The sequence below is a fragment of the Pseudorasbora parva genome, chromosome 18 (assembly GCF_024679245.1).
Source record: "Pseudorasbora parva isolate DD20220531a chromosome 18, ASM2467924v1, whole genome shotgun sequence".
Classification (NCBI taxonomy): Eukaryota; Metazoa; Chordata; class Actinopteri; order Cypriniformes; family Gobionidae; genus Pseudorasbora; species Pseudorasbora parva.
The window spans coordinates 22,447,901-22,475,876 of record NC_090189.1 but is presented as its reverse complement, the minus strand read 5'-3'; the positions used below and the strand labels follow the sequence as shown (position 1 = coordinate 22,475,876).

At 36.8% G+C, this 27,976-nt stretch overlaps 1 protein-coding gene across 10 annotated transcripts in view; it reads left to right on the top strand.

Moving 5' to 3' along the window:
• Positions 1-27,976, top strand: part of igsf9bb (immunoglobulin superfamily, member 9Bb) — a 157,933-nt gene that overhangs the window by 72,241 nt on the left and 57,716 nt on the right. For all 10 annotated transcript variants that reach the window (XM_067424458.1, XM_067424456.1, XM_067424454.1 and 7 more), the window contains exons 5-11: positions 8,654-8,771; positions 11,909-12,050; positions 22,026-22,171; positions 25,230-25,372; positions 26,714-26,854; positions 27,048-27,164; positions 27,247-27,397. In XM_067424458.1, coding sequence (XP_067280559.1) covers positions 8,654-8,771; positions 11,909-12,050; positions 22,026-22,171; positions 25,230-25,372; positions 26,714-26,854; positions 27,048-27,164; positions 27,247-27,397 — 958 coding nt within the window. The remainder of the gene's footprint in view (positions 1-8,653; positions 8,772-11,908; positions 12,051-22,025; positions 22,172-25,229; positions 25,373-26,713; positions 26,855-27,047; positions 27,165-27,246; positions 27,398-27,976) is intronic.

Below are 27,976 nucleotides of genomic sequence, written 5' to 3'. Positions count from 1 at the left end.
CCTACCCCTAAATGGTACATATTAGTACCTTAAAATGTACATATCAGTACTTTAAGAGTGCGTATTAGTACCCTAAAGGTACATATTAGTACCTTTTCAGTTTTGTACCTTAAGCCGGGTGCACACTGTGCGATTTTGGCCACGATTTGTCCGCCTGGGACAAATTTAGCAAATCCTAAAAGATTATTCTCATCTTAGGCTAAAATCTGACGTCTTAGGTCGTTAGTTTGACATGATCACCGGCAGCCGATTAATGAGCGCTGCGATCAGATTTTACCTCAGACGAAATTTTGGCAGTGTCAGAAGATTTGGCACACAATCCTGCAGTGTGACTTCTCCTACTACGACAGTCAAATATCTCGTTGTTTTAAGACAAACTATGACCAAAACTAGAGCTAGAGATTTCTTTGTAGCCAGCATTTCAGTCCCACGTGTAATGCAGCTCACTGTCACCAAACACGTCATTCACTGATGATATAAAACTCCGGACGAGTTTTCTTGTGCGCGTCCGTTTTTAGTGTGCCTTTATTATCTTGCAGTCTGACATTAATGCCAACTGAGATCTTACAGTGTGACATTGTTTACATCGGATATCATGTTCGTACAGTCTGACAAGGGACATTCGCAAAGGATTTTGAAAAATTGCACGTGTGCAGGACCCATTAGGGTACTGCCCCAGTGACAGAAATGTACTTTTTTTTCTGACATTACTATATATGAAAAATATTTTGTTCTGTTTATTTTAAGCATGCACTGGAGTTTTACTGTTTGCCTCTTTAAATGCTTGAGCACTTTTAAGCAGGGTGGATTCTGATTGGCTGCCAATGTTTTTATCTTTCCTCAGCTTGAAAAAAATCATTATTAATGTGATTGCAATTATATCGTTTTTTCCTGTGCAGTTATAGTTATAGAAATGATTCTATAATTTTAAGAATTAGATCTTTATTGTTATCTTTATAGTTAATTGTCCTGGGTGTGAACAAGCCTTTAGAGTACAACAATCCCGGCCAATGTTTTTAGCATTTGTTTTAACCCTTGGTTCTGGAAGTATAAGAACTACAAACCCATGAAGCATTGTGAATGGCATGAAATAAAAAAGGATGGGTAAATGATGTTGATGTTGATCATTTATAAACGATATATTTTACTTTAATTGTATAAAATGCTTGGATATAAAAATGATTGTGATTGATATAAAAATAAGTGGTTTGACAGCATAGGGAGCCGACTCTATTACTGATTTGCTGTGCTTCACTGGAACGGATAAGTGCTTAAGAGTTGTTTTTGTGCAATTTGTGTGTTTAGATTTTCTGATTGGTGGAAATTTCTCTGCAGAATCATGGGTTGACCTGGAATTTGTTTTTTTTTAAGTTTATTTGTTGTTGTTTTTTTGGAAGACATTTTTTTTTTATGGCTTCAACAAATGAACAAACTCAGTCTGTCTATATAAAGGTTTATAGGTTATCATTAAAATCAATTATATTACAAGGAAAAGGACCTGAGTTTTACTTCTAAAACCTCACTGTAGTACACTGTAAAAAAAAAAATGCTCCAATTGAAAATTTTCAAGTGACTGATCACATCTAAATTTTTCAGTTGGCCAAATTGAATTCCTGTGATTAAAATTGCATCGATTCACAGAATTTCAATTTGGCCAACTGAAAAATTTAGATTTAGAAAATTTTCAATTGGAGTAATTTTTTTTCAAACTAGAAATAGTATTTTTTAAAGTCATGAATTACAGTTTACAACTCAAATTACTTCCACAATCTCACAAATCTCTGAGGTTTCAAAAAGCAATATTAGACTCTTTGCAAGTGTCACCTTAAAAAAAAGAGATCACCATGTAGCTTAATAGCCATTATTAATTTAGTCAGCAACATCAGGGTTATTTATGAATGGAAGGTGTGATATGGTCTTTGATTTGTGCTAAATAATACTACACAGTAATGTTTTAAATATATAATGATGATTTGATTTATTAGACACGCGTGTTGTTGTTTGGGTCTGCTGTAGCCTGGCCGTGCATCTCCTTCTGTGTAATTAGAGTAATTATGGAGTCTGGGATCCACAGCGGCGTCTCTGACTGCTGCCGTTTGTTGAGTTAAATAGCCGCTGTACTTACACTCATGTTGCCCATGTGTAGACTCAAGGCATGTACGTTCAGTTTGTAAATGTGACGGAGGTGCTGTAACTATACAAAAAGCATATTTTCCAATAATGGTCATTTAAATATAGCTGTTGATTCTGAATATATATATATATATATATATATATATATATATATATATATATATATTGTCGGTCTTACCAGTGTTATTAATATTTGATTAATATTTTGAATTCAATTTTAATATTTTATATAATTTTCATTTTTTTTATTTGCATTTTTTATTTGTATAGTTAAAAAAAGTTCTATATATAGATTACATTTATTTTCACTTCAGTTTTAGTAATTGTAGTACTTTTTCATCTAATATATATATTTTATTTCAGAAAAACGAAAACCACTTTTATTAGTTTCTGCCCTAATGAAAAAAACCTATACCAAAATGTGTTTTAAATACATAATTAAAAAAAAAAATGTCATACTAAGTGTAGTACAAATTCATTAAAATATTATTGGTATATCGCTTGAGACTTACTGATATAAATATTACATTATTTTTTATAATAATAGGTATTTAAAGTCTACCCATATACTTTAGCACAGCCAGATATACTTAAGTATTTCTTTGATTGGACTTTAGCACTACTTTTGGATAAATAAAGTACAAAATAGTTGTTCCAATTTAGCAGACTTTAAGTATATCAATTTAGTATACCAAAAGTACAGCTGCAGGGTATTTATAATAACTGCATAAATATGTAAATGTATTTGTTGTATGCTTAGCATAAAATAAAAATACTTCAAATACATATTTATTTTTCATTAGGGTTGTTCTTACCAGATCAAATTTGAAAGTTTACCATCCAAGGTAGAAAAAATATTTGCTTCAAGGTGTGTGAGTCTTCTAAGAGTGAATTCACACATGCCTGATATCACATGAACTGTGATGATGATGCTTGCTAGTAGGTCTTGCTATTACACCGTCTGATGGAACGCTGAATAATTCATCAGAGCCCCCTCAGCGAAGGCTTTACTTTAGCATGAATCTATGTCATCTGTCTCCAGTCCTGCAATTTTTTTTTCTCAAAGTACTCTTCACCTGCTCGGCCGGCAGCAGTAAAGTGACCCTCATGTATCGTTAACCATCCAGCTCTGACAGGGCAGGGAGAAAAGATGCTCTGGCAAGTCCCTTACCTGTCAGGTCTGTCTGCAGAAAACAGCAGATCTGATATGCTGTTCTGAGACCAGTTGTACCCGGTCACATATTTCCCACGAGATTGTGATTGGCAGCAAATTGCGTTTGAAAGTTAATAAAGGTTTTTAGTCTTTTCGCCCCTTTTTCCCTTCCTTGCTGACTTGTAGTGAATACAGGGCTTGAGAAACGATTCTAAGAATTGAGAAAGAACTGTTCCTTTCCTGAAAACGCTAGCATGCATTTTTGAGAAGGCTTTTGACCATTCAGCCTTATGACGTATTCCAATGGTAATGCTTATTTCTAAATTCTGTTATTTAATAGTATTACCATAACCTATTATATTTATTATTAACATTAATTGACATTAAACCATTAGAGTTTAGAAAGTCTGCATTATTTTCAGTGGCCACGCTGCTAGGTGACGTCAGTTTAGAAGAAATTTGTTTCAAAGGTGGAGGAAGTTATTGCATTTTGATGAAAAATTACAAAGACAAAAAATGTTTCCCTTGAAAAAACATGTACTGATGAATCATGCATATCAGCATCCCTTCCCTTACCTGCCCCTCTGCCACCAAACACACACACTTATATGGACTAAATCCATTATTCAGCTGTGTGTCTGCTCACTCTCTGAGAGCATGTGCACAATTCAATGGCAAAACAAGCAGAAACGCTCTCCTCTTGTAAGTGTGGCCTTGTCTCGAAAAGATGATTGTGAAACCGAGCCAGCAAACTAACCATCACAGCTTGAAAGAGCTTCAGAGTTCATACAGGAACCTATTAATGATTCATGACTTGCGTGTTTTATACGCACTATCATTTCAGAATATAGACAAGACAGATCAGACTGGCCTAGTATTAGGCCTGTCACGATAACAAATTTTGCTGGACGATAAATTGGCCAAGAAATTATTGCGATAAACGATAATATTGTCGTTCTGAGACCATTTTCATCTAAAATAATGATAATGGCATAATAATGCAGGTACATTTTTTCAAAGATCAATAAACTTTTATTTCTAAAGACTAACACTGAAAACGGAAAACATTTAAAATATCAATAAATAAATCATTAATCAATAAATCATTACAATAAAGGCGGGCGTACACTGTGCGAATTCGGACACTCGGAAGGTCGTGAGATATTGCAGACGCTACGAGTCATTTAATTTGATCATCGCATCAAATCAGCTGGTACACGGCACGACTGTTTGCACCGCGAGCCGGCCGCGATCACACGAGTTTTCATGTAACACAGACACCGGAGCTTTCAATGTTGCTGCTATAGCTTCAGATACAAAAAATAAAGAAAAAAGGTGTGAAAATGATTTGTTGAAAAGCAGAGAAAAGCCATTCCTTTTAACCGAAACAACCAGAGGGAGAGAGAAGAGTGCATGTGAGAGAGAGAAAGTGTGTGTGTGTGTGTGTGTGTGTGTGTGTGTGTGTGTGTGTGTGTGTGTGTGTGTGTGTGTGTGTGTGTGTGTGTGTGTGTGAACGCAGTATGTGGCAGCCACTGAGCTAATAATAGTCATAGATTGAGCGTATGTGACGTGCTTGTGCATGATTTGGCAATAGGGGACAGCCATATGCTGGTAAAAATCGGGCCGACTCCCCGAACTTTTTAAACATGTTTAAAAATGATCGTAAGGTCGGGAGGTGCTCTTAACGTGCTCGGCTCGTCTCGTATTTCCTCTCACACGGTGCGAGCCGCGACCATACGAGCATCCACGATGTCCACGCGATTTCTCCCGAGAAAAAAAAATCGTCTGCGAGTTCGTAGGACAGCAAAAATCGCACCGTGTACGCCCGCCTTTAATGAACAAAAGACCAAAAACAATAAATAAAATGGATGAAAACTGCAACAGATGAGGTGCGTATTAGAGGTGGCACGGTTTACAAAACCCACGGTTCGGTTCTCTGCGGTTCTTGTTTTTGTTTTTTTGTTTTAATCGTTAACACTCCAGAAATTTACTTCAGCATATGATATATAACTTAATTATCAACAGTTTAGGATAGAGCATTAAAAAAAAAGTTTTATCTTGTAATCATGCTCAAACAAATTGAACTGACCATCTCTGAGGAAAGCTAGGTGAGATTTTGATACAGCAAGATAGAAGACATTGATGACATGCTTTTCATTTATTTGGCAAAAAAAGGAGAATGTGTATTGCTATCTCTACAGTACCTTATGTGCCTTTTTTAGCACACAAAGGTTGAACTGAAGAATTAACTTGCATTTATCACGCGCAGCAAAAATAACGTCAACGTGGAGTGCGCGAGACCAAATTTTGTAACTTTGCGTGCAACTCCGCAACCGAAGAAGCACGAGCTCCAGGAGAAGCTGGCCGAGCATGACGTCTCATAACACCGCCACCCGGTCTGCGGGTCGAGTATAAACATCTCCCCAAACGATTGGCGCGCGCGCGCAGTCAACGAGAGGGACGAGGAAAACAAACAAGCATGCAATTGGAAATTATCGTGGGCGGAAAAATTATCGAGCTCATTTTTTTAATCGTGCGATTAATTGATTTATTGACTATCGCGACATGCCTACCTAGTATTTTACTAAAGAAATAAAAGCCTACATACAAAAATGAACACAATCATAGTCACAGTAATATCCATGTGTCACTTTGTAAACATTTGGGGAAGATCCAAAGGGACTTAGCTCATAAATATTAATTTATGCACAATTATTTTCAAATGACTTAAAAAGGACTATAATGAAAATAAACATAAATGCATATATAAATAAATAGTTTATGTTGTTTTGTGTTGGTCTGCATTTGCCAATGACATTGAAATCTTGGAAAGATTAATATTATAAATGACAAGTGGACATTCGAAATAAAAAAAAAGCCATATTTCAAATGTGGTAAACCATTCCGCTCCAAAAATCACCAGCCTCCTCAAAAGTGCATGCTTTTTGACCTTTTGGCACTCAGAAGCATTTGGATGTATCCCAGTAGCATTAAGTATCATTATGGAGTTTTGTAAGTTGGTGGTTAAATGCATGGATCAGCAATTGAGGGACCTATCATAGTCCTGGTGTAATGCCATGACGGCAGGCGTGACTCAAGTGTTTTTTGCTAACTCAGCCCGACGCAGTTATCAATTTCGCTTCCGGCGCCACGTTGTTTAAACACCAAATGCACTCGTTCCCATCTGTTCGCTCATGGACGGTCTGGTCTGAAAATGAGGTGTGTTCAGGCTCGTTGCTGGCGTGTTGCTGTTTAATGGCAATTTAAAACGCAGTATTTTGTGTTATTTAAAAGGTGCATTAGTAATATGCGCCTATAGGTGGATGAACAACGTGCATACACTCTGCTTATTACACACACAGGAACGCACAGCAGCATACAAACATTTTATATTCTTGAGAAGCCTTCATTCTTTCTGCTCACAAATTCTACCATGTAAATAGCGAATCCGCCATAGTGCAAACACAACTGGCTTTTAAAGGGAATGGGAGATGAGACTCTGATTGGTTTATTGCACGTTATGCAAAACACACCCATAACTCATTAAGAGACGAGGTATGACCCTTGTACATGCTGTGCCGACCGTTTTTTTGTCTTTAAACTAGCAAAAGTGGATTTGTACACGGCCTAAGTGCACCTGCGCCATGCGCTTCAGACCATGCGCTCAGATTGTTAAAATAGGGCCTGAATATTAATTGTTAGTCCAATAGTTACATTTTCACTTTCAGTACAAGAAATTCCAGTGAAAAGTGAACTGGTTAGTTTATTTATGTACAAATAGTATACAATAGTATAAATAATTATATAATTATATAATGATAATAAACAAAAAACAACAATGCTTCCTCTGTAGTAGATTCATCCCTGCTGTAAGCTATTTCATAAAGTGGTGGGGACAAAACTAAAATTGGTAGGTATATCCCCACTGTAAATTATGCTTTTGCGTCCTAATTTCCAAAATATTTAATACAAATGCCCAACCTTCCTTGGTCCACACCTCAGCCCATCTATAACCAAGAATAACCCAGAGTGTATTAGATAAATGCAACAACTACTCTGCATTGGTAAAATGGAAATAACTCTTGTGTGGGCACAGAAAGAGAGATGCACATTGATCTTTGAGTCTCTGTTGGAGTGGCCTGGTTTGCTTGATCTCTCCTACGCAGTCTCTGCCTCTATGTCTCCGGTTCACAGCAATTTCAGCGCAAAACAGTTTTGTTTGTATTGTTTACGAGACAATTCTTTTCCTCAAATGTTATGTTTTATTCTTTATGAGTTGTTATGCAGGCTTTTAAGAGTGGCCCCTCTCATGATGCATGTGTTGAATGTAAAGCATCATAACTGTGGGTATGTCAGCAGGAAAAATGGATCTCATCGGATGCTGAGCAGGGTTCCCTCAACACATTATTTCTAATGTGTGAAGCTGTGTAGCACACACTTTGGGATTACCAAGATGCTCCTGTTGACTTGAAGATAACAAAACTTTAAAAACTCTCGTGAACTGTTATAAACAAAAAAGGAATTTTATATTGACTACTGAAAGAATCTGATTAACAATTTACATTTGAACATTTCTATTTATATAATGCGTTACAATATTGTAATGTGTTAAGTAACTTTTGCATTACTTTTTCTTACCTCTCTTGGGCAAGGCTTGCTTGCTTTTTAACTTAAAAAAATAGTTGTGTTTTTGGTAAATGTAAAGGCCCTTTAAATTAAAAGTTAAATGAATTATCCTCAGGCTGAAGGAAATGCTAATTCACACCTGTACAGTAGAGGGGGCAGCTCAAACAAACCTTTCAGCTGTGCTGCCATTCTGGATTCTGGTAGGACTAGGACATGGGAGAAGAAAGTTCAGCACTCTTACTTCAGCAATAAAAAAACAAACAAATGAAGCACACATGTGTTTATCTAAAGTCATTTTTGTTTATTGCTATGGTTGAATTTAATCTTTAAAGGTCAGCATCAAAGACACATAATAACGTGAGATTAAATACATAAAGTACATTTGTATCATGTAACATATTTAATTATTGCAGGTTTGTCCAATATTCTGATAGTCTTGAACTACAATAACTATCATGTTTGCACTGTGCATACAACGCCTCTGCACTTACTCCCGATTTCTTTCAACATTGGCACAGGAGCGCGGTCAGTGAATAAAAGTGAAGAAAAAGACATTTGAAAAAGTATTTTTTTGTAAATTTAAAAGTAACGCATTACTTGATACCGAAAAAGTAATCTGATTACATAACTCATGTTACTTATAATGTGTTACCCCCAACACATGGTCAGCGAGATTTTGTTCATGTTAATAAGATTGCTAATTTGTATCTCAGTATGTGATGCTGTGACCTCTCTCCACAGGTGAGTGATGGCAGCCTGACGCTTGTTTCCATCACCCGTGAGGACAGGGGAGCGTACACATGCCGAGCGTACAGCGAGCAAGGAGAGGCCGTCCATACCACACGCTTACTCGTCCAAGGTAGCACCCTGACTCTGACCTGACTCCATGTCTTTATTGTTTGCTGTTATTTGAATGACATGGCTATCATGTTGTCAGAGTGCTGTGGCTGTGTTTTTGAACAGTCCAATGTGTGTTTGTGTCTGTGTATGTGTGTATAGTCATGCTTGCAAAGCTGCATGCTGCATGGCACCCATGCTGCAGAGCTACAGAGATAATTGGACTCCATATGTTTGCTGTCTGGTACAGTATAAAGCAGTAATGGGTTCACTGTCAGAGAGATTTTTCACCATAGTGCCGCCAAAGAAGCTTTTTCCTGTTGGGATCGCTAATCTGTTCTGTCTGCTGCTTTTGGCATGCAATGTTAGCATGTAACCCAATAACACAATGGATTGATTACTTTTATAAGCTACTTGCTTTAATTTGTGAACAGATTTTTATACAAATATAAGGGCTATCAAAATATAAAAATTAGATTTGGGGCCCAGATATTTTTTATATTTACCATGCTCATATAGGCAACAATAAATAGCTCTTTTCTTTTTCCTTCCAATCCAATGCCAATCAAACCTGTATTGAATGTGTTTGGTTTAAAAGTAAATCGCATTGTACTAATGGCTATTTAATAATGTTTATTATTAAGTTAAGATATATTAAGTGTAATAGTAACTATCAACACTGATGTGGTGTTTATGAGGGAGTACTTTAGTATGTACACCTGTTTCCACCACAGTTAAGTGAAAAATATGATTCTGGAAGTCATAATAATAACTGAATGAGAAACTTTCTCATTATTACGAGACACGTTCTCTTTATTATGGCATGTTAAAAGGATAGTTCACCCCAAAAAATTGTTATCATTTACTTACTCTCAAGTTGTCCCAAACCTTTATGAGTTTCTTTGTTCTGCTGAACAAAAGAAGATATTTTGAAGAATGTTTGTAACCAAGCAGATAGAGCAACCATTGACTACCATAGTAGGGACAAAATACTGTGATAGTCAGTGGTTGCTCTATCAGCTTGCTTTTTTTCTCTAAATTTTACGACATAGTAATATTATGTAAGCTTCTCATTATTATGAGATACTAAGCATTAATCATAATAAAGTTTCTCATTATGAGATACTAAAGATTAATCAAGAAAAAGTTTCTCATTGTTATGTGATACTAAGCAGTAATTATGGGAAGGTTTGTCATCAGAAGCATTTATTATGAGAAAGTTTATAACTTTTATGAAATGCCAAGTCATTATTATGAGAAATATGCTACGTCCCAATTTGCCTACTTACACCATGACCTAAAGGTATGTACTCTTTTTGTGAAGAAAAAGTACATACTTTTGAGTGTGTAGCAGACGAGTATGCAAGCTTTGGGCCATACAACTTCGTCATCTATACCGGACTCTGTCGCTAAGTTACGTGCATCCTGTCACCGTTTAAACTTGTCACTCATTTTCACAGATAAAATCCTCCACATTCAATTTAATTTAACTCTACCGTATTGGAGAGAAATTTAAAAGCTCGTTGATCTGTCCTTCTTGGGTCTTCTTGTGTTTGCAATTTAAATATAATGATGCATTTAAAAGTTAATGGCCAAACGAATCATTACAAAAGCTCACAATGCTGTAGCAGATTAAATATAATGTGGATATTAAATAAATATATTTTCACCAATTTAGATACTGATAATTATTTACTCAACCCTTTATCTATACCGCTCTACTTTACTGTTGAACCTGCACATCCATCATGTTTGAAGTTTTTTAACACCTTTTGTCAGAATAGTTCTAATCAGTAGGGCTTAAGTAATGAAGTCTAGTTTAAAAATATGACAAATCTGTAAGGGATAAAAATTAAAAACTTTCTCATAATAATGACTCAGCATCTCTTTAAAATGAGAATATCATTCCGTCCCAATTTGCATACGATTCATCCAAAGATGCTTGGATGATCTTCTATTTCTGGTTAGAATTCGAAGTGCAGATCAACACTCTGCCTAATAAACAATGGGTTGTGGGCAATATTAGACATTAGAGTGTCAATCTGCCCTACTGGAATTGTTAAAAAACCTTTTAAAGGCTGTTGATATCAAGTAAATTATTGTGTACAATTTGGCTATCAACATAAAAACGTGTTCATTTCACATGGTGATCATATGGTCTGTTCATCTGTTTAGTATCTTGTTCTTTACTAGAATAAGCTTTAGTGTGGACACATTTGTGATGAATTTCTATGTCATGAGTTTCTGTACTGGTCTAGACTAGTTTATCAAATATCAATGGTGAAACAATAAACATAAAAAATACATAGAGTAAAAGGCATTTGAAGAGTATCACAAATATATGAAAGCAAAAATTAGCTAAATACATTTTTTTTTCAACTTCTGAGACATACTGCAAAAGCCCTAGTTGAAGAAACATGGTTTTACAGACACGATGGCTGTCTTGCCAGTTTGTTTTTGTACTGTAAAGTGTGTGTGTGTGTGTGGTGTGCTGTAGAGCAGGACAGAGAGCATCTGTAGAGTCCATACCTTCATGGGGAGCTCTCTGCAGGCTTTCTCCACAGAAGAGCCCTCTCTTTACACTGGCACTGCCAACTGAATCGATGCCCACAGTGGGCGGTACAGAGAGATCTGTCGGTAGGCCGCTGTATTCTCACACTGGGTGGAATTCTTATCATCTTGGCCGATGATATTCAAATATAACAGATGATCCAAATATATACGGTAGAGCTGTGGGTCCCTCAATTTTTTATGTTTTTGCCTAGTGTTTTTAATAATTTGTTTAAAGTGGTTATGACATGGATTTTTTTATTATTTTAATATGTTCCTTGAAGTTCACTAGTTTTTTGTACCATAGGAAACGGTATCAATTTCCATTCGCTATTGTCCATAAATAAGTCTTTTGAAAAAGAGACACAAAAGAGCTGTTTAAGCGGGACGCTTCAAAGCGAACGTTCATTCACTCCATTTGTCGTGCTGTCCAGCGTGGTGGAGTATGTCAGAATGAAAATATACTATTAAAACACTCATATAAAATCTTTTCTCCAGCTCTCTTGTTTTTATCCTTGAAGAGGACAGAGATTGCTATATGCTCTAATAGGATGTGACGCGGTCCTGATATGCAATGCTGATTTATTATGTGTCTCTTTTCTATTTCAGGACCCCCATTTATTGTCTCACCTCCAGAGAACATAACCGTAAACATATCCCAGGACGCATTCTTCACTTGTCAGGCTGAGGCATATCCTGGCAACCTAACATACACCTGGTTCTGGGAGGAAGATAACGTCTTCTTCAAGAAGTAAAGTTATGATCGGGTTCATTACTGTACCATATCCCCACTGTCCTGTGTCCATGTGGAGTTTGTCACAGTCCATGTAGTTTCGTCATCGTCATTGAGGCATCAGTGAGTTTGCCATTAGGGACTATGGGCATTGTGATACTGTTTTAGACTTTAGTCAGAAATGTAATCATAGGTTAAGCTGTATTTAAAGGGCTTTAACACATTTGAACACACGGTTCAAAAGTTTGGGAATCAGTTAGATTTAAAAAAAAAGAAGAAAGAAATGTATAATTTTATTCCACAAGGACACATTAAATTAATCAAATGTGACTACACAAATTATGATAATACAAAAGATTCCGGTTTTAAATAAATGCTGTTCTTTTGAACTCTTTTAAACTTTATTTCAATAAAAAATGGTTGTAAGCAGTTAAAATTCTTAAGCAGCACAACTGTTTTCAACATTGATAATAAATTACATTTCAAAATATAACACAATTATTCAGCAAACAGTTATTTATAATAAGGGTTATTTATTTTTTAATAATATTTTTGATCATAAATGTAAAATAAAAAAAAAATAAAAAAAGGTTTTCACATTATTACTTAGTTTTTACTGTATTTTCGATCATATAAATGCAGCCCTTTTGAGTTTCTACACCGGAAGCGACCGTTGACCGCTAGAAGCTGTCTACACTTGCGACAAAGTGACTGCTGCAAATCCATTTGTCCTTCCTATGTGTAGTATCACAACTGCTTGGAGTTTATTGTCAGTTGTCTTTTGTCACTCACGACCGGTGTAGTCACAGTGTTAGAAATTCTTTCAAAAACATTCCCCAAACTTTTGAACCATTGTGTACATCTATTGATAAACAGATGCATTTCATATTTACATTTATTTTTAAAGACTTGTCAGTCTAAACTGTTTTAACTTAATGTAAAAACCCCCGCAGCTCTGAGCCTCCTACAAATGAAATAATATTCTTTGTCCACACCTAGTGCGTTTTTGTTCTGATTTAGTATGAAATGAAAACAATTCTCATCCATACTGGTGTTTACACTGACCATTTATGCACAATGTGTAAATGCAAACACGGTAACAGTTGCAGAGTGCTCTAATAATAGCTTGCCTTTTGTGCATATATAGGCAGCTGCATTTATTGCATTTATTATGAAATGCAAAATTTATCTGCACAATGGCTGCCAAAAAGGACAACAAAGTCAGTGAAGCTTGCAGTTTTGTCTCCATGTTATTGTACACGGTTGCCAATGATGTTATTGTCATGTTCCAGTAGCATAATGGTCATATGATAGTGGCTTGACGAATCAGGGAAGAATACGTAATGATCAAGAAGACCCAATCAGAGAGCGAATGTGGCAGTTTTCAAAAGTCTTCGTTTTGGTTCGTTTACTGAAATGCAACCCCAGAGTTTTTTGAAACGGGGTCTGCAGCGTTTCCAAAAGTCTCTATTTTCAAGGGTCGAAATCTCTGAAGTCGTGTGGATGCCCAGCCGGATCTCACGAAAAATGCGTATAAATACTACGAGTGTGCAATGTCATGGAATGTATACGCCAAAACTCATGTATACGTGCATATGATACGCATTTTATGGCGTATTATACATATGAACCCCCCACCCCACTACCCTAAACCTACCCAAGAGAGCGTGTCATATATACGCCATAAAGTGCGTATCATATTCACGTGAAAACCAGCGTATCATATGCACGCCAAAATAAGTTTTGGCGTATACATTCCACGACATTGCACACTCGTACTATTTATACGCATTTATGTGTGATCAGGATGCCAGGCATAACCGTAGCAAAAGTAATGCGTTTAAAACAAAAACGCACTAGTGTAAACTTATCCATAGATTCACTGCTGAATATTTTGCAATAAAAGCACACATTTTACAAGGTATATTTGGTTTTATGAGGATTAGTATGACAGTATGCTATGTGTTTTCCACTTGTATTTACATGTGTGCATGTGTCTGTGTCATTATACTTGTTTGGAGGTCTCGCACACCTCAGATTGTCTCATTTGTGTCTCTTTTGCCCTGTGTGCATCTGAATGACTGAAAGTAAAGTGCTGGATCAAATGTTTTAAGAAATATATTAATATTAGTCAAATAAAAATGTAATTCTCAATATCCCTAATCACACTTGTGAGATTACACATACACAGTCAGAAAAATTGGCACACTTGGTAAATATTTTACCAAGTAATATAATTAAAAATGGAGGGAAAATCTCTTGATAAAATAAATGTTTTCCTTCCAAACATGCTAATGGCACCACTTAATACTTTTTGCCTAGATAACAGCTTGTCTTATAACAGTCTTCTCTTACAATGTCTGATGAGTTTGGAGAAAACCTGAAATGAGATCAGAGACGATTCCCAGCTTCATTTTGGTGCTTCTTCTCTTCAGTTCACCCCATTAATTTTCTATAGGGTTCAGGTCAGGGGATTGGAATGGCCATGGCAGAAGAACAATTGCTATGTTGATGTTGATGTTTGTTTTGGATCATTGTCCTGATGGAAGATCAAACCACGTCCCATTATAAGATTTCTAGCAGAAGCGGTCTCTTCATGTCTGTGTTTCTAGGTTGGTTTTCAGTTTGTTTGTTAATTAGTTCAGTTCTCTCACTTTTTCAGCTTGTTTGTCACCTTGGTCACTGATTGGTTTAGTTCTGTTCAGTTGTTTAGTTAGTTAGCCCTTCTTGTTTGCTGTCTATTTAAGCCCTGTGTCATAGTCAATTCTATGTCGTGTTATGTTGGTTGTTTTGTTCCTGATCGGTTCCTGTTCTTGAGAGCCTTGAGTTTTGTAAGATTTTGAGTCTTTCTAAATAACGACTGCTGCACTTAGATCCTGTATCATCTCTTCTCTGCTGAGACAGAAGAACTGACCTCTTAAATGGATCTAGAATGAATTTTTCTCCTCTCTCGAGAGACACACATAGGCTTTACTGGATTTGCAACATCTCGTCCCCTACGATGACAACAGCCTGTGTTTCCCTCGAGACGGACCTCGAAGGACATTTAAGGAGTATCTGCAGTAGTTCCCCTTTTACCATCGGTGAGAGCGAGGAGGAAACAGTAGGCCACAGTCATTGTTCCTGTTAGAGAACTTCCTGTTCCAGTTTGTAAAAGTCCATTCTAGTGTGTGAAATCTCAGAGTACATTCCAGAGAGTGAAGTCCTCAAATCCACTCCAGAGAGAGAAATTCCCCAGTCCGTTCCAGTGAGAGAAATTTCAGAGCCTGCCCTTCCTGTCTACCCTGGTGGGACTAAAGAAGTGGTCCTTACATTTATGTGGCCGCTGTTATGTGTGTTTGGGTCACACACACAGCCACTCCAGCCCCTTACCAGAGGCCAGTGATGGCTCCATCCCCTGACCAGAGTTCAGAAAAGACTCAGCCCATGAACCTGCTTCAACCAATGTGCTCGCTCCAGAGTCCGCTACAGCCCAAGAGCCCACTCCAGTTCTGGTCCCCTGAACTGTCGGCTTTGACCTGGAGGCTTCCTGTTTGTTAAGCTGCACCCTTGTCAGCCTCCAGGGCACCCACCCTCACCTTGTGTATTACTGCGTGGGGACGTGCCTTCCGGGAGGGTGGGGTACTGTCACGTTCATATCTGTAACATGTATCTGTTCTGTTTCTAGGTTGGTTTTCAGTTTAATTAGTTCAGTTCCCTCACTTTCCCAGCCTGTTTGTCACCATGGTAACTGATTGGTTTGGTTCTGTTCAGGTGTTTGGTTAGTTAACCCCTCTCATTTGCTGTCTATTTAAGCCCTGTGTTTCTTATTGCTCATTGGATGCGTTTTACATGCACATTCTTAAGCCGATTATGCCTAATACGCCGACAATGTAAACGTGGTACCATTTTTTTTTTTTTAATTTTTTATCGGAGTAAGGTCATAAATGGTGTAAGCATAAACCGGTTGGAACAGGTAGTTTTTTGCCTCTTACCTCGATTTCGCGCTGCATGTAAACGCATTAACCTGCTTCCTGTCGGCTTATTGAAGTGCGCATGTGTGATAGGTGACAAAAACGCAAACTTAGAGCAGATTTAAATGCATCCAGACAGAGCGGGGTAGCGTTTTGCATGAATTAAGGACATAAATCACAAACGCAGACTCTTTTAAGACCCAGAAAATTGTAAAGATGTGTTGTCATCTCATGCAGCAGAAGTAGAAGAGGTTCAGTCAAAACGCTGCATCTGGAACTGCATGAGGGATAATATGAGCCGTAAATCTCCCGCTGGCATGGTGAACGTTTTATTTAACATCACAAATGACATAACATTTGGAATACTCCGAGTCAGATACGGACATTATTATGTTTGACGTCACTACAAGGAAATAACCCGGTTTATTAATAAAGTCAAGTAAACGCGGTTTACTTGCATTGTCAGTTTACTAGTGTGCATGTAAACGCACCCATTGTCAGTTCTACGTCTTGTTGGTTGTTTTGTTAGTGATCGGTTCCTGTTCTTGAGTCTTGGGTTTTGTTAGATTTTGAGTTTGTTTCTAAATTAACACGGCTGCTCAGGTTTTGTTTTTATCTGTTTGAATTTGCTAGAATCCAGGATACCAGGTATCTGAACAAGATATCCAGGACCTCCAGCAAAGAAATAGGCCCACAACAATAAAGCTCCAGCAGGATATTGACCCGTGGGCATGGAGTTCTTTTTTTGTTTGTGGATGAGAGCAGAAGATTTGATATAGACACACATCCTTTTCAAGGCAGATTTGTAATATTTTTTTAGTTAATTGGAACTTCTTAATTATTGCCCTGATGTTGGAAATGGGGATGTTCAATGCTTTAGCCATTTGCTTTACAGATATATTTTTTTTATAAATTAATATATTTTGATATAAAAATCTCAGCTTTCAAAATGTTCAGGTTTTATTATGAAATTCAAACAATAAATACTGTTTTAGCACTCTTACAATGGCGTGACAGATTGCTTCAGTTAAAGCGAAGCAGGAGTGAACTCTTTCTCTTTACTACTACAGCACAAAATAAACATGCATGAACATTAGAGGGTATATTAAAAGAACCAGTTCTAATTATTGAAATGTATCGTGTAATCACTCAAACAGTGTTTTAACCATGGATAACATAGCTTGTAAACAAAATGTCACATAACTGCATTTACCTCACAAAAGCCTTTCCAGCAATATATTACATATTATTTAGAATTTTACTGTAATGCCATTAAAATGTGTTAAAACTTTATTATAAAAATGACCTTATAAAAATTGCATATACAAATCACTTGTTAATTAACCTTTACTTTACTTTACTTTACTTTACTTTATTTATAAAAGGACAATGTACAATTTTTAACATAAATGTTTCCATTTCATGTATTGTACCGGATTTAGCTCAAAGCTAATTTTCACCCGCAGTCCTTTGGCAGGTCAACAATAAAATAACATACCCAATACATATATACACAAATACACAATACAAAAAAATAAATAAAAATAAATTAATAAAACATTGTCAATACAAACAATTAAACAACAACCATGTCAGTGTTTACAAAGCTGATTACATTCTAAAAAAGATTTCAACTGCATTTTAAAGATTCCAAACGATGTACACCCTTTTATACCTTCCGGTAAAGCATTCCAGTTAGTCGTAGCTTTCACAGCAAAAGAGGATTGTCCAAAAGCAGAACGACGAAAAGGAACAGCACAATTTCTCATAGATGATCTAGTAGATCTCTCAGAAATATTCGGACGGAAACTAACAAAATCGCTGAGTACCAAAGGAGCCAAACCATTTACAATTTTATAAACCATACACAAATTTTTAAATAGCACATAATTTTCAAAACTCAATAATTTAAATTTCTTTAAAATGCTACAATGATGAAAATGTTTAGGTTTTTTATCGAAAGTTTTTAAAGTTTGTTTATATAGGGATTTTAAAGGCTTAACCACAGTTTCACCAGCTTGACCCCAACATGTGAGACAATATGAAATATGAGTAAGTATTGTGGCATGCATAAAAGTGTTGGCTACATCAACAGAAAGACAATGTCTAATTTGTCTGAAATTTGCTAAATTATATTTAATATTCCTCATCATTTTCTTTACATGTTTTTTAAAGCGAAGATTTGAATCCAATATTACACCAAGATAATTAAACTCATTGACTAATTCTACCTTTTCACCATTTATACAAATATCCACTGGTGTTTGAACCTTTGTTTTTGAAAAAAACATTCCTTTAGTTTTACCAATATTCAAGGTTAAACATGAATTCTCCAGCCAATGTGTAATTCGTTCCATTGCAACATGTAGCTTTTCAGCTGCTAGCTCTGCGGTTTTTGCATGCGTAAAAATAACAGTGTCATCAGCATACATTTGCACTTGTATCCCGTTACATTGAAGCGGGAGATCATTTACATAAAGACTGAATAATAAGGGGCCTAACACTGATCCTTGGGGTACACCCATTGTATAATGTAAATTACTAGACTTAATCCCTTTAATTTTTACACATTGTTCTCTATTTGATAAATACGAGGATATCCATGCTAGGGCATTAGATGAAAAGTTGAAATTAGATAATTTAGAAAGTAGAATTTCATGATTAACGGTGTCAAAGGCTTTACGCAGATCTAAAAATATGGCACCAACTAATCCCCCTTTGTCAACTTTGGATTTTATTTGCTCTATTAAATGTAATGTAGCTGTTTCAGCAGAATAATTAGCTCTAAAACCAAACTGCATACAGTGTAACCCAGGTTTCACTGTTTTCAGATAGAATGTCAGTTGTTCAAAAACAATCTTTTCTGCAACCTTTGAGAGTACTGGTAATATACTTATCGGTCTGTAATTACTAACTTCATGATGATCGCCAGATTTAAAAATCGGAGTAACAACAGCTTGTTTCCATGCATTGGGAAAAACACTATGTTCAAATGACAAATTAATTAAATGAGTAATAATAGGAGTTAAAATATCTTTATGAGTTTTTAGAAACATAGTATCCAATTGGTGAACATCTTTACATTTTGAATTTTTCAATGAACTAATAATTGTGTTAACTTGCATTTCATTAGTCTTAATAATATCAAAACTTGTACTCCCAACATCTTTCGGAAACATATTTATTTCCCCCTTTACAAATTTTTTTCCTAATTCACTAACAGAATTAATAAAAAAACTATTAAAAATAGTAGCAATTGCATAATTATCTTCAACGTTCTTTCCCTTAACTCGTAGCTTAAAATCTTCTTTAAAAGTTGGCTCCCTCCGACAAAGCGTGTTTACATTTTTCCAAATTAGCTTACTATTGCCTTTTGCCTCACTCATTAAATGAAGATAATAATTTGATTTAGCTACTCTCATTTCTCGGATAACTTTATTTCGCAAACCTTTATAACAAAGCCTATCTACATCTCTTCCAGATTTAATAGCTTTTTTTAATGCTGAATCTCTACTTTTCATCAGCTTCCATAATGTCTCATTAAACCACGGTAAATTATTCGTATGCTTAATTTTTTTCTTAACTCCAATAGTAAATTTCTCTCTTACAGAATTAATTTTATTAAAAAAAGTATTGCAACCATAATCTATATCCCTAGAAGCTAATATGTCGTTCCACTTTAAACCCGCTATTTCCTCATTAAATGCTATTAATTTTCCTTTAGGTATACAATGAAAAACATTGGAAGAAGTTACTATATCATTTTTAAACCTATTTTTTGTTAATTTCCGTGCAACCAAGGTTAAATTATGATCAGATAACCCAGTGATCAAATTATAACTCTTAATTATCCTTTCGGGTCTGTTGGTAAATATTAAATCTAACTGTGTCTTAGAGGATTTAGCAATTCTTGTTGGCCCTTTAATTAATTGACGTAAATTGAATTTATCTGCAATATTTTTTATTTTTTTCCTTTTTAATTTATCTTCCCAGTTCAGATTAAGATCACCCATAATAATTATTTCTTTACCACGATCACATTCTTTTAAAATTCCTGTAAGTTGATCATAGAAGGTATCTTTTGCTGAGGGAGGTCTATATACACATAAAACTATAAATGACATTTGAGGTGATAGAACAATTTTCAAACCCACCAATTCCAGATCATTAACGTAGTTAAACATAAGACGTTCACACTTAATGCCATCTTTAACGTATATTAATACTCCTCCTCCCCTTCCCAAAGATCTATCCCGTCTAAAACATTGATATCCTGGAATTATAAATACACTAGGAGAAGATGACTGTTGCAACCACGTCTCCGAAATACAGAGAAAGTCCAAATTTGAGTTCGATAATAAATGAGACAACTGTTCATTCTTTGAAACCATACTTCTGATATTTAGATGTCCACCGAAGAGTCCTCTTGGTTTCACTTTCGGGTCCCATAGGACCTTTGCATGATTAACAGTCTGAAAGATCTTACATAGCCTCTGCTTTCTTATCGCAGGATTTCGACACAGAGAAGTAGTAGCATTACACATTGGTACCTCAGTAGATCCTCTCGTAGAATCTCTTGGAGCGTTGTGTACGTTGTTAATTAAACTCACTTCGTTGTTTGGGAGGCCAGGCAGATCTACAGAAAATCCCCAGGCACCCTCCTCAAGGTGAGGCGCCACCATGGTTGTTGCCAGATGATACTCAGCGCCAGAAACCTGTTGTATCCCCGGGCAAACCGGTCCCGGATTTAATTGAACATCCCCGGAGAGCAAAAGCAAGATGAACAAAAAACCATGAGTCTTTCGATTTGACGCAACAGACACCCGCTGTCTAGCGGTCTGTTTGCAAATCACCGCGCGTCCATGATCCAGAACAGATGAGTAAATTGTATAATAGCCGAGAAGATTTTGATGGAAACTCCCTGCATGGGTAGTTGGCAGCTGAATACCAAAGTATAGACAGCTCCTTCCTTGCTCAGCATAACAACTTGAATTCCTGAAGCATATCTGATCCGCGTAGAGAATTCCGACGCGCGCCGGTAGTGCACGCCTTTAATAATGGATCATGCTGACAGGGTTCCCTGTATAGTTTACATTAGTTGAGAAATTATTAATGAACATGTACTGTATATCCATGTAGATTGAAATCTAATCCCAAGCTTATGAATGAATCGAATAATGACATTTGTTTAAATACCTGAACTCAGAAGTTGGCAGCCCTGATGACTAGTAAGCATAAAAAACATGGCACACAAAAATGTTACATAAAATTGTGTGTCCTCTGTGTTAACCTTGAATAGAAAATGGCACAAAGTGAATGTCAACTATCAAATATGATAAATGATAACCATAGACCCTCTCAGGTTCTCATGGCTCGCTGTTCTCCTTCTCTCTCCATGACAAGAATATCTAGTGACATGGCGCTTGTGTCATCATACGCTCCACTAACACTGATTATAAGGAGCGGTGCCCTGAGCCATTCAAGATGCCCTCATGCGTGGCCTGTACACTATAGAAAAGTGATATTATATGTTTTTTTTCTTTTCTAAAAGAGGCTCTGTGCAGCTGGACAGGTGGAAGCACAGGCAAGAATAGAGGCCACGCAGGCATTTTGTCCACTGAAGCGTTTTTTTGTTTTTTTTCCCCTCTGATCTCTGCCCCGGACACTCCATCTGTTCTTGTTGAAAGAGTAGACCGTAATTCATCAGGCTTTGTGATTTATTTTCTGGCTTAAAACGTTTGAACAGTAGTGTATATAGAATAAATAGTGATTTATTTTTATTTTTATGGCATGCTTTGTGTAATGACTTGTAAGTAATGTAAATTGTGGGAATCATCATTATTGATACTACTTGGGCTAATTCAGCTCTGTCTCTTTTGGTTCTTCTTTGATTTTTCTCTCTCTCTCTCTCTCTCTCTCTCTCTCTCTCTCTCTCTCTCTCTCTCTCTCTCTCTCTCTCTCTCTCTCTCTCTCTCTCTCTCTCTCTCTCTCTCTCTCTCTCTCTCTCTCTCTCTCTCTCTCTTTCTCTCTCTCTCTCCAGTGATCTAAAGCGCAGAGTGAGTATTCTGATCGACGGTTCGCTCATCATCTCCCAGGTGAAACCTGAGGATGCTGGGAAATACACCTGCAGCCCGAGTAACAGCCTTGGCCGCCCACCTTCTGCATCAGCATACCTGACAGTGCATTGTGAGTCATTTTACAGAGCAGTCTGCTGATACTCCTCTAGCTCTTACAGACATTAGATATTTTGTCTTTCATCTGAAAACATGAATCCTTTGCTGGTGCCCCTAAAAAACTCGGCACTGCACTGTGCAGATGCTCAAATATACTGTTGGAGTGTAGGCGAGAAACCGTCAGAATAGAATCGATTTGGTATTTTTACTTCTTGTCAATATATCCTGCTGATTATACCCCTCAAAAATCTGAGAGCAAGAATGAAAGCTGTTTGGTTGAACATGATGTTCAGCTTCAGATGATCCAAAGCATCTTGTATAGATTAGTGTCCCAGTACTCATAATAATAATGAATAGTAGTAAATGAATTAGACCTTTTATTCCCACATTTTCAGTATGGTCTCAAATGTTAGAATGTACTAAATGTGAGATATACAGTAGGTCAGTATGTATGACATTACATAATACAATAGGCAACTGGGAATTACATAAAAGGAATTTGCTATAGTGAAAGGTTGTTATCGTATCTTCATCCAGTATAAGTTTACAAAATCACTTAAATCAGGAGGTCTATATAATTTTAGATGAAGCAGTAATTCCCATTTGCCTATTATATTACTTGATGTCATACATTCATCCACTGTGACACTGGCCAAACTGGATTGAGAGTGAAAATAAAGTAACAACCTTCACCAGCAGATTACATCATTTCATCATGGGCCAGATCATTTCGTCACCATGCATTCAGAAGTACAGAAGATATATATACAGAATTTTCTTGCATGGTGATCTTGATGAAAGGGTTACTTTAGTTTCCCGGCATAGTCCATCTCAATACGTGGGCACGAGGGCGCATTAACTTCAACTGCCGCTGTTGGGTAGGCTGACGCTTTCTATTTGCAGTCGAGAAATTGGAATGGCCTTCTGTCCCCAGAGTCTGGAGCAGAATTGAAACAGTGACCTTGAGTCAGTAAGCTAGCAGATCACTCAGTCACGGCTCACGTCCTCCACACCGATAGACTGATGCAAAAAAAAAAAAAAAAAAAAAACCCCGCATGTAGAGGCTTTTCTAGATGTTGTTGAAAAAAAGCAGGGGAAAAAACCCAAACATGTTGCATTTGCAGTAAGTAGTGACGGGGATGAGCACTGCAAAACTGGCTGTGGTATCCAAGGCAACAGACATTTCAAATTCCCTTGCTCAGAGGAAGCAGATCAGCCTGTGTCGGACCGGCTTGGCTCGGTTGAAGTGGCGGAAAGGGATTACATCATAGCAGAATTCCCAGAGAGGGACAGACTGCAGGAATTTTCACCTGTTTCACCTCTGAAAGCGTCTCATCCACCAGCACAAAGTCTGGCTGCCCGTGTGTGCAGCGAACAGAGGTGCAGAGAAAGTGAATTTGACAGTAAGTGAAAAAAAAGAGGGGGGGGGGGGTGTAAAGGGATGACATCATCCTGTGTGGAAACCCTCTTCTCTGCAGTTACGTCACCTGCAGACACTCCAGCAGGCTGTTAGTGTGGGCGCTGGCGGCACCGTTAGACATCTGACGGCATTGCAGGTCTGCTCCTATTTTTCCCCCCTCCTTCTCCATTTCTTTTCTTACCTTCAGCAAACCGTTCCTTATATCCTCACGACTCCCTTTTCTTCTGGTCTCTTCTCAACTCTACACTTCTTTCTGGTCCACTCCTCCCATCACCCTGTCCCACAGCTCCACTTGTGCTAAAAATAGACCCGGGTACTTTGCTAAGCATTAGGCTGGAGCAGTGGATTTGTTCAAAGTGTTCGTTTCGGAGCACCGCTCCCATTCTCGCTCTCCAGCATGCTGCGGTTGGCTGGTGTCTTCACTAATGAGAGACAGTGATTTATGAGTCACAAGCGACTGAATCTCTTTTACAGCATTATTGATACTCTTTGCTTTAGATGTGGTTTATACAATATAAAGAAGGAAGAAGTTCTCAGAAATCATCCTCTTGTTCATTTGTCAAGCTTTGCAGCACAAAGCGACTGGTGAGAACATTGTATGCATAGTTTTTAGTTTAGTTTTTAGTGTATTAATAGGTTTTTCACAACATCAGGTTGGTTTTTGAAGGCAGCCCATTTTACACAATTCTATGTATGCAGTTGATTAGAAGAATAAAGAATAAAATAGTGTCTGATGGGGTGTTTATGTATTATGTACCTTTCAAAAGTTTAGAGATTTTTTAAATCTCTTGTTTGATCAAAAATACAATTTAACTGTATTTTTGAAATTTTTAAACACCCCATCAGACACTATTTTATTCTTTATTCTTCTAATCAACTGCATACATAAAAACATTTAATTTATTCCTGTGATAGCAAAGCTGACTTTTCAGCATCATTACTCAAAAATTATACTAATATGCTGATTTGGTGCTCAATAAACATTTTTTTGTATTATCAATGTTGAAAACAGTATTTTACAGTAATTTTTTTAGGGATTCCTTGAGTATAACATTTTTGTAACATTAAAGGTTTTACTGTACATTCCTTGTTGAATAAAACTGTTAATTTATTTAAGAAAAACTAACCCCAAACTTTTGAACAGTATTGTGCAAACTACAATAAACATTGTAGTTTCTCTAAAGCTTGCTCGAAATGGTTTAAATCATTAGCCATGTTAGAAAGTGCTTTCCTATACTAAATGCTGGCAGTTAAGTGAACAGGAAAGGCAAGCCATATATATGGTCTTTCAAAAATATAAACATTTTCTATGTATTTCAGTTATGTAGGTTGTAGCTCATTTGTTTCCATCTGTTCCTAAATGCACTTACTGTGCTCTGCTGTACTCCGATTAGCTCAGTAATAGTCTTTTCATCTCATCTCGCACTCTGATTTCGAGCAGTTCTTTATTATTTCTCCATCAATAGTTGACTCATTCAAAGGATTTGTGCTAAATGTTCCAGACTAATGGCTCAGCGAATCATCCAGTACGAACTCCTCTCATCTGTCAGACAGTTTAACAATGCACAAAACCCTAGATGTCTAATTTTATAACAGCTCAGCGTTTATGCTGCATTTTTTGTTTCTAATGTACCATCGTTGTGTCTTGTAGACCCTGCCCGTGTGGTAAACATGCCGCCCGTTATTTACGTGGCCATCGGACTGCCGGGGTACATCCGCTGCCCGGTGGATGCCAACCCGCCTGTCACTTCAGTGAAGTGGAAAAAAGATGGCCTGCCTCTGCGGATAGAGAAGGTGAGTCCAGCTGGACAATGATCTCAGTGATTTCACAGATGCTGTCACATGGGCCTCAGCGATCTCTCGCAGCTGTGTGAGGATGGGCTTCATTCACAGGTTACATTGATCTCATAGTCTCACACAGACAAAGATCACTGGCTCTTCTTCAACAAAGCCAAATAGGGAATAAATGACCTTAATGAAGGAACAGGATATCACTTTCATTCTCAATGCATGTATGCATTTGGCTTCAAAGGATAGTGTCCATGCAGCTGAAAATGTGTAGGGTTATCATTTTACATCCCTGGAACACTAAGAGCAAATCCACTTCATACATTTCACTAAATGGATAGCAACATAGCAACATTATAACAATGGGCTTAAGTCAATTTATAAGCTTGTTCCCCGCAGAATGAAGAAAAAGCCATGTAAATGATGGCTTTTGATGGTTTATACTATTCAGTTATGGTTATGGTTAACACCCATTTACTGTACATGCCTTTCAGTAAGTACTAGGCAATTGTTACATAACCTAAATAATATTTATGATCTAAGCTGATAAGTTAACAATATGTCCCCTCCACTTTATTAGTACATTCATACATAAGCGAAGTATTCAGTGTCCATTACACTCAAACTGATTGCAGATGATTTCACATGGTGTTTGATCTTTTTGTGTGATTTATAGAATTTGCCATTTTTAACATGCCATTTTGCATGATATGTATGTTTTTTTTTTATTATAAAGGAATTTACATTATATTCAAAATATACTACAGTTCAAAAGTCATTAAGTGGGTCATCAAGTTTCTTTTCTTTTTTTCCAAGAAGGTAATACTTTAATTCAGCAATGACACATTCAATTGATCAATGAAGAGATTCATAAAGTTGAGATTTCTTTTTTAAATAACTGCTGATCTTTTGAACTTTATGTATCAAAGGATCCTCAAAAAGATATCACGGTTTATACAAAAATATTAAGCACACATTTCATCATGGATAATAATGGTTATTTCTCCAAATCAACAAATTAGAATGATTTTTGAATGATCATCTGACACTGAAGACTGGAGTCATGATGCTGAAAATTTAGCTTAACTAGGAATAAATTAAATTTAAAAATATATTAAAAATAAATGCAGGCTTATTGAGCAGAAGAGACTTCTTTTAAAAAAAACAATAAAAATCTTACTGACTCAAACAATTGAACTGTAGCTCACACAATCAATCAGTTTGTGCATTCCCTGAGAATCAAATTTGGTAATCAAAACTTTGGTGTTGCAAGCTGTACTGTTTGAGATTTTGGAAATGGTTTGCTCTGATTGTGAATGCTGGGTGTGATGGGACTCTCTGTTGCAGTACCCTGGCTGGAGCCAAATGGAAGATGGGAGCATTCGAGTGTCTGAGGTGACAGAGGACTCTCTCGGCACCTACACCTGCGTGCCTTACAATAGCCTCGGTACAATGGGACAGTCCCCTCCCGCCCCCCTGGTGCTAAAGGTAAAGAATGACATGTAGTTTTTATTCAAGCTGCGCTATCCTTTTTTTTTTTTTTTTTACCTCTTGTTTATTATATCATCCATTTGCATCAATATAATAATAATAATAATAATAATAGATTTTATTTATAACATACTTTTCATTTCGAAGAATCTCAAAGTGCAAATATAACATGGTGTTTGCTGATGGATAGGACCCACCTAAATTTCTGGTGGTTCCTGGAGGGGAGTACAGGCAGGAGGCTGGTCGAGAGCTGGTCATCCCCTGTGAGGCAGAAGGAGACCCATTCCCCAACATTACATGGAGAAAGGTATGCCACATCCTTGAGGATCCTTAAGTAGGATGCTGTATCATTATCAACCCAACTGAACTGCTTTCTTTTATTGGAAAAGGTAGGGAAGCCCAGCAGAAGCAAGCACAACGTCCTACCAAGAGGCAGCTTACAGTTCAAATCTCTCAGCAAGGAGGACCATGGGGAGTGGGAGTGTGTCGCCTCCAATGTCGCCACGAGCATCACTGCCAGCACGCACCTCCTAGTAATCGGTAAGAAGGGTTGAGACGAATGCCACAACCCTATGATTTACAAACACTACTTGCAATAAAGTAATTCTTCAAAACAGCAATGTTTCTTGATCATATGTTTTACATCATACAGACTCAACCCTGTTCATTTTTTAAAGGTGCATAATGTATTGTTTGTTTATATTTCGCATATTGCATATTTCGACAATCGCATATTGTCGTGAGTTAACTCGCGATTAATCACAATTTAATTGCACATTTTTATCAGTTCTAAATTTACCTTAAATTAATATGTTTTTAAGTTTAAGTTACACTAATCAACATGGGTATGGACAAATATGCATGCTTTATGCAAATGCACGTTTATTATTAGTGAAATACTCAGAGCATGATGACTAGACATGTATCAAAGGTCACAGATGTTTTTCAAAGAACTTGTTTATGTCTCCTAAGCCAAAGCTTAAAAATTTAGAAAAAGCAGTGATTTCTCTACTTTTAAGAATATAAATAAAGGGAATTTTTACACTGGCAGTTTAGTTAAGAACAGGAAACAGTTCGCATGAAAAATTGGTAATGTGAAAGCGTCATGCGGACCTGAGA